Below are 6949 nucleotides of genomic sequence, written 5' to 3'. Positions count from 1 at the left end.
GGCCCGGCCAAGCATCTCCGGCCCGGCTCGGGCCCCGGGGCGCCTGGCCTCGGCCCCGGCCGAGCGACTCCGGCCCGGCCCCGGCCGAGCGGAGCTGGCCGAGCACCCCCGCACCTGGCTCCGGGCCGGACCAAAACACCGCGACCCCAGCCCGAGCGGGGCCCAATTCCGGCGGCAAGCCCCGCCCACAGGAATCGGGCCCCGCTCTTGTTAAGGCCGGCCCTGCCTGCAATCCCCAGCTGCCGGGGGCAGGAGAATGCTGTGCTGTGTTAAACCAAAGCAGCGCACACCCAGCCCTCGTGTTTCTGGCCCTTGCACCTGGAGTAGGAGAGGGGATCTTGAAAACGGCTCCAAAGACTGGCAAATAAATATATAGAACCCCTCTTCTTTAGTGTGTGTGGGGGAATATCTGAGGGGCCGGCTCTCCTTCCCTGGGTTAGCTTGTGCCTGTAAATGTCCCGACTGTGGCTAACGCAAGACAAGCCATGTTCTGGGGGATTCCACAGGCCCAAGGGTTTGCCCTGGTTTTAGCTGGTTGAATTTGTCAGAGTTTGACAGTGTTTCAAATCACGCCATGAGCCAGATCCAACGTTGGGGGTAGATTAGCCGCTGTCTGTGCCTGTCTCTCTGCTTGTTACCTGTCCACCCTGGATAGCAGAGCTGAGACACCAGGACATGCCGCCTCGGTGGAGGGGAGGAGACCCGAGGCTCCAGAGACCTCTCCCAACAAAGTTCATGCAGGCAGAATCCAGAGAACATCCCCATAACCCCTCTCCCAACCCGGGACCCCTGCCCTGGTAGGGAAACAGGAGCTGGGTCTCCATGGCCCATTCCATCCCTGACCACGGGCTGACTCGGCCGATGAGGAAGTCAATCAGGGCCCTCCACATTCCCCAGGTTCTTCCATCCAGCGTCTCCATCTCCATACACCTGCTGCGCCCGAGCGGCTGCCCATCCCCTGTGTATTGTCCATCTGTGAAGGATGTGGAAGGTGCCAGGACTGTTTTACAAACACTTCATGTATTAGCTGTGTCAGACATGCTTCCTGTCCAGCCCCAGATCCACCTCTTGGCTTGTTTGTTCCAGCCCTATGACCTCCTTGCCTGTGAATCCCTGGCTCTGACCCCTGGCTGGCCTCTCCACTACTCCTCCGCTTCAGCCCTCTGGGTCCGCTAGGCCAGACTCCTGCTCTGATCATGAGGTTGCACCACCTACACCTCAGTGCGGGACACCCAGCCCCAGAAGTGGGGAGTGGGACCTGGATAAGGGAAGCCTCCCTAAGGGTTAGCTGAGACAGAGGGGTGTGAACGGTTGGGTGGGTTAGATCCGTTTGCTTCTTAGGCTTTGGGCCCCTCCATTGAGATTAATCGAGCCGGCGTTTGGGGAAGGCTGGTTTCTGTCCCTGTATTCACACGCTGGCTTCAGCTCCCGGCGGTGCGTCTGGCAGGGCTCAGACCCATTCCTAGCCCCAGTAGGAATCACTGCTGGGGTCTGTAGCTGTCAGGGTTCCTTCCCCACTGTGAACTCTTGGGTACAGATGTGGGGACCTGCATGAAAGCCCCCTAAGCTTATTTCTACGAGTTTAGGTTAAAACCTGGTATGCTGCCACCACCAAGTGATTTAACAAGAAACAGGGAAAGGACCACTTGGAGTTCCTCTTCCCCCAAAATATTCCCCCAAGCCCTTACACCCCCTTTCCTGGGGAGGCTTGAGAATAATATCCTAACCAATTGGTTACAAAGTGATCAAAGACCCAAACCCCTGGGTCTTTGGACAATGGAAAAATCAGTCAGGTTCTTAAAAGAAGGATTTTATTAAAAAGAAAATGTAAAAATCATCTCTGTAAAATCAGGATGGAAAATAACTTTACAGGGTAATCAGATTCAAAGAGCCCAGAGGAACCCCCTCTAGCCTTAGTTTCAAAGTTACAACAAAACAGGGATAAACCTCCCTCTAGCAAAGGAAAAATTCACAAGTTGAGAAAACAAAGATAAACTAATACGCCTTTGCCTGGCTGTTACTTACAAGTTTGAAATACGAGAGACTTGTTCAGAAAGATTTGGAGAGCATGGATTGATGTCTGGTCCCTCTTAGTCCCAAGAGCGAACACCATCAAAACAAAGAGCACAAACAAAAGCCTTCCCCCCACCTCACCCAAGATTTGAAAGTATCTTGTCCCCTTATTGGTCCTTTGGGTCAGGTGTCAGCCAGGTTACCTGAGCTTCTTAACCCTTTACAGGTAAAAGGATTTTGGTGCCTCTGGCCAGGAGGGATTTTATAGTATTGTACACAGGAGGGCTGTTACCCTTCCCTTTATAGTTATGACAGTAGCTATTTCCCTGGTCTGTGACTGGGTGCATGGGGAGATTCCTCCCCAGGGAGGTGAAGGCTTGAGGCCTAAATCTTGGGAACAGAGACTGAGAGGAGGCCAAGGTGCAGCTGCCCCTGAGCTGTGACGAAATCCCGGGTGGTGACGCCTTCGTGTCCGTCTGCTGGGGGAAGAGAAGCCGTGAAGACTGTTCTGTCTAAGCTGAGACTCAGGAAGGTAAGAAACAGGAAGCTCGGGCTGAGGGATCTCTTGGAAATCAGGCCGGACAGCCTGGAGGACTGGACTCCTCACGCCTGGGGAGACTTGCCTCGGCACTTCCTGAGAAAGCTCATGTAAGAAACCCCCAAAATAGGAAAATCTGTTTCTATCTCCACAGTTTTTGAAAATGAAAACAAATAAAAGGTGTGACTGAGGGATGCAGTGGCTGGCTTGGACCACAGGAACCAGGGCCGGGTTATTTATCGACTGACATCGATGGGGTCAGGGCTGGATTCTGATCTCGGTGGCCAGACTGTAAATCAATCAACCTCTGTGTCCTTTTGAAATCTAGCTACCTGTTGTAAGTTCTTTCTATCTGATCCCATAACCCATCTATCTATCTATCTATCTATCTATCTATCTATCCCACACACCACCACCCCTCTCTAATCTACTCCTTTGCATACAGAGGTTCCCAGTGACCAGGTGTCATGGAGTCCCGGGCGATGCTCTGGAACTGCTCCCCACAAAGCCAGTCAGGACTTTGGGGAGCCTCCTCTCCCTCGGAGCAGACTGTCTTCAGGGCAAGAAGCTCACATGGCTTCACCTCCTGGGTCTCTCCTGGGAGCATTCAGCATATGCCCCTCCGTGCGCTTCCCACAGCGAGTCCACCCAGGCGGGGTCCTGGGGAAGCCAAAGGGTTCTGCACCCCCCACTTCGCAGTCAGACGTGACTCTCAGCCAGCCAGTAAAACAGAGGTTTATTAGACGACAGGAACACGGTCTAAAACAGAGCTTGCAGGTCCAGCGAACGGGACCCCTCCGCCGGGTCCATTCTGGGGCCCAGCGAGGCAGACCCCCGTCTGCCCTCCCTTCCAGTCGCCAGCTAGCTCCAAACTCCAACCCCCGTCCAGCCCCTCCTTCTCTGGGCTTTTTCTCTTCCCCCCCCCTCCCCCCCCCCAGGAGGTCACCTGATCCCTTTGTCTCCAACACCTTCAGTTGGCACCTTTGCAGCGGAGGGGCACAGGCCATCAGTTGCTAGGAGACAGAGTGTCCGGCATTTATGTACACTGGCCCTTTGCTCTGCAGCAACCATACACCCTTATCCCACCACCTAGATACTTAAGAACTGCATAGGGGAAACTGAGGAAAACATTAAGAACAGTTCCACTTCGTCACACCAGGGCTGGGGCAGACCCTTGCTCGGGGTGTGTGTGTGTGTGTGTGTGTGATGGTTCCTCCCCATTATGTCCCGTGCAGCTGGGGCTTCTGATCTGAACACCCTGCCCTGGGGCGTTGGTACCTTTTGCATTCTGAGCCGCCTTCTGTCCAAACCAGGCCCCCTCCTTCCTGCCCACATCTTCCTGAAATTTAAGATTGTAACTCATTTGTATGTATCTATGGTTACCTGCTTTAACTTTATAGGTAACTCTCTTATTTAATAAATCTTGAGACAGTTTATTACAGGATTGGCTAAAAGTGTTGTCTGTGGTGTGAGATCTCTGGTGCAATTGTTGTGGGGTAGGTGATGGGTCCTTTGGGGCTGGGAGTAACCTGAATATCGCTGTGATCTCTGGTGTAAGGGACCATCTGTCACAAAGGCAGCCGCACCTGGGTGACCAGATAGATCGGGGTGCCCGAGGGGACTGCCTGAGACTCCATGTTAAGGCTGTTACAGCACCTGAGTAGCTCACACTTGATACTGGGTCAGTGAAATCTAAGTCTAGGACTCGCAGCCCATATGGGGTTTGTGCCCTGAGTCTCACCAGTCTGTCCTGAGGTGGGTACTCAGGCTTCTGAGTCACTGTAAAACAGTTTGACAGGGATGTGGGGCCTGTCCCCTCTAGGGGGTGCCGGCTACAGGCCAGGGGACTGGCTGGCTCAGGGGTGCGGGCAGGGAATGGGATGCACCATTGCTAGGAGATTCCTGTTTCTCTTCCTTTAACCCTCCGGCCTGATCTCTGCTCGGGGAAAAGGTGTGTGAGTGACCCGTTTGACAAGCCGAGTGCAGACGTTCAGACCCCAGCTACATGAGTTAAGAGCACAATTGTCCTGTTCTCACTTGGACGGTAACATGGGTCAGTTCCCATGAATTCAAACTCCCCCTTTCTTCCCCACACATTTGCTGCGACCCTCCCTCCTCCCAGCTGATGGAAATATTTCACCTGAGTCTTTTTGTCACCAAAAAATGAGTTTTCATCACAAAACACGTTTTTGTTTGTGGGAAAACTGTCGTTTTTGATGTGCCTTTTTGGTGGGAAAATGTAGCTTTCATTGGGAGAATAAACTGAAAAATGTTGGAAGGAGAATTTGGGGGTTTTCTAACCTCCCTCCCCTCTTTGTATCATTTTTCAAATAAGTGGGGAAATGAGGGAAACCCCCCTCCCAAATTGTCTCCTCTACACCCACTTCTTCAAGGGAGGAGAAAATGTTAAAAAAAACAACCACCAAATGCAAATATGAGAACCAGTTTAACTCACATTTGTTGAAAATGAACAAAACTTGTAACTGCGGGATGGAGGGGCCAGCTCGGAGCACTATCTATCTATCCCCATACACCCTTCCTATCTATCTATCTATCTACACCTCTACCCTGATATAATGTGACCCGATATAACACGAATTCGGATATAACGCGGTAAAGCAGTGCTCCGGGGGGGGTGGGGCTGCGCACTCCGGTGGATCAAAGTAAGTTTGATATAACGCGGTTTCACCTATAACGCAGTAAGATTTTTTGGCTCCCGAGGACACTGTTATATCTATCTATCTATCTATCTATCTATCTATCCATCCCCTGGCATACAGAGGTTCTCAGTGCTGAGGGCTGGGACAGTCTCAGGGTGAGGTGTGATAGTTCTTTCCCACTATGTCCCACCCTGCAGCAGGGGCTCCTGATCCGAACACCCTCCCCCGCCCTCCCCCTTGCCCTCCTGCCCTGGAGTGTTGCTGTCTGTGTTCTTCCAGGCAAACTTCTCTCCTAACCAGGCCCCCAGCTTGCTGCCCACACCTCCCCCAAGCATGGTACAGCTCACGGCCCCGAGCCCGATAGCCAATCCTTCCTCCACAGCCACCACAGCGGCAGCCACGCCCACGCCAATGCCCGCCCCAACACCCGCGCCCACCACAGCCAGGGTGCTCCCCCCGACGACCAGGCCCAACCGCACGGCCTTCTTCACTTCATAGCGCTGCTTGTAGTCCGACAGGAACTGGTCCATCTGCCTGTCCAGCTCCTGCTTCAGCTCCTCCAGGGCCGCCTGTTTCTGGGGGTCCTCGCCCAGCAGCTCCCCCTGGCAGCGCTCCAGCAGCTCCTGGTGTTTCCTCTCCAGGCGTTGCTGCATCTTTTCAGGCTTCACCTTCAGGCAGCTGCTCATGCTCTGGTGGTCACGGTCCTGCCATGAGTAAGGAGAGATCGGCCATTAGGGACGGGCACTAGCGTTACCCAGCCACAGGGGGCACTGCTGCCTCACACACCCGCAGCCCTCCTCACTCCCGACCCGCAGCCCCCTGCTAGCCCAGCCCTGCCCCCTCAGCTCTGCCGGTGCCCCTCACTCCCGACCTGAAGCCCCTCTGCGCTCACCACAATCTGCACAAATTGTTCAAATCCCCTCCTGGCGGCTTCTACTGCTCTGCTGTTTAACTCCTGTCTCATCGCTGCAAACGATTCGGCCATCTGTGGGGGGAGAGGGGAGAGGGTGGGGGTGGGGACGGGACCATCCATGAACCATCCCCCAGAGCAAGGGGCCAACCGCCACCCAGCCACCCCAAACCAATGGCCAGATTGCTGCTACCCCAGTGGAGGGGGATGGTTCTCCGTCCATGCTCCCTGGGGTCCCCTTATCTCTTGGGAGCTGGGGAGCCCTGATCAGGACGTTTGGGGGAGCTGTTGTGGTGCCCCCTCCTGGGCTAGTGTGACTGGCGGGGGTCAGGGTGAATAGAACCAGCTTCCACCCCCCATTTCCAGGCTGGAAAGAGAAAGGCTGAGGGAGGGGTGACCGGGTACCTTCACAGGAGAGGAGAAGTCGTAGCGTTTGGTCTTCAAATCTCGGGAGATATGCTGTGGGGAATAACGCCCAGGGGAACTGGGATCAGGGACAGCTCAGCCCACTGCTTGGGGAGCCCCCCCCCCACCTTCCTGCAGCACAGCGCCCCCTACCGAGCCCCCTGTTCTGCTCCCTGCTGCACAGCGCCCCCTACTGATCTCCACCTGCTCCCTGCAGCCAGGGCCGGTGCAAGGAAGTTTCGCGCCCTAGGTGAAACTTCCACCTTGCGCCCCCCCCCCAGTCCTGCGGCAGCTCCCTGCCCCCACTCTGCCCTGAGGCACCCCCACCCACGGCAGCTCCCCAACCCCCAGCCCAGGGAGCCGTGCGGCAGCTCCCCACCCCAGCTCACCTCTGCTCCGCCTCCTCCCCAAGCACGCCACCCC

General features: G+C 55.2%; 1 protein-coding gene across 1 annotated transcript; it reads right to left on the bottom strand.

Annotated features, from left to right (window-relative positions):
* Positions 1–5390: 5390 nt before the first annotated feature.
* Positions 5391–6580, bottom strand: LOC112112322 (RING finger protein 112; the record flags this gene model as incomplete). Its single annotated transcript, XM_026661907.1, has 3 exons — positions 5391–5915; positions 6104–6196; positions 6527–6580. Coding segments are annotated over 3 exons (672 nt in total), but the record flags the coding sequence as incomplete, so codon positions are not given.
* Positions 6581–6949: the final 369 nt, after the last annotated feature.

Source organism: Terrapene carolina, unplaced genomic scaffold (genome assembly GCF_002925995.2).
Source record: "Terrapene carolina triunguis isolate 2854851 unplaced genomic scaffold, T_m_triunguis-2.0 Scaffold19333, whole genome shotgun sequence".
Taxonomy (NCBI): Eukaryota; Metazoa; Chordata; order Testudines; family Emydidae; genus Terrapene; species Terrapene triunguis.
Note: the sequence above shows the minus strand (reverse complement) of the source record. Positions and strands in the feature narration are given on the sequence as shown.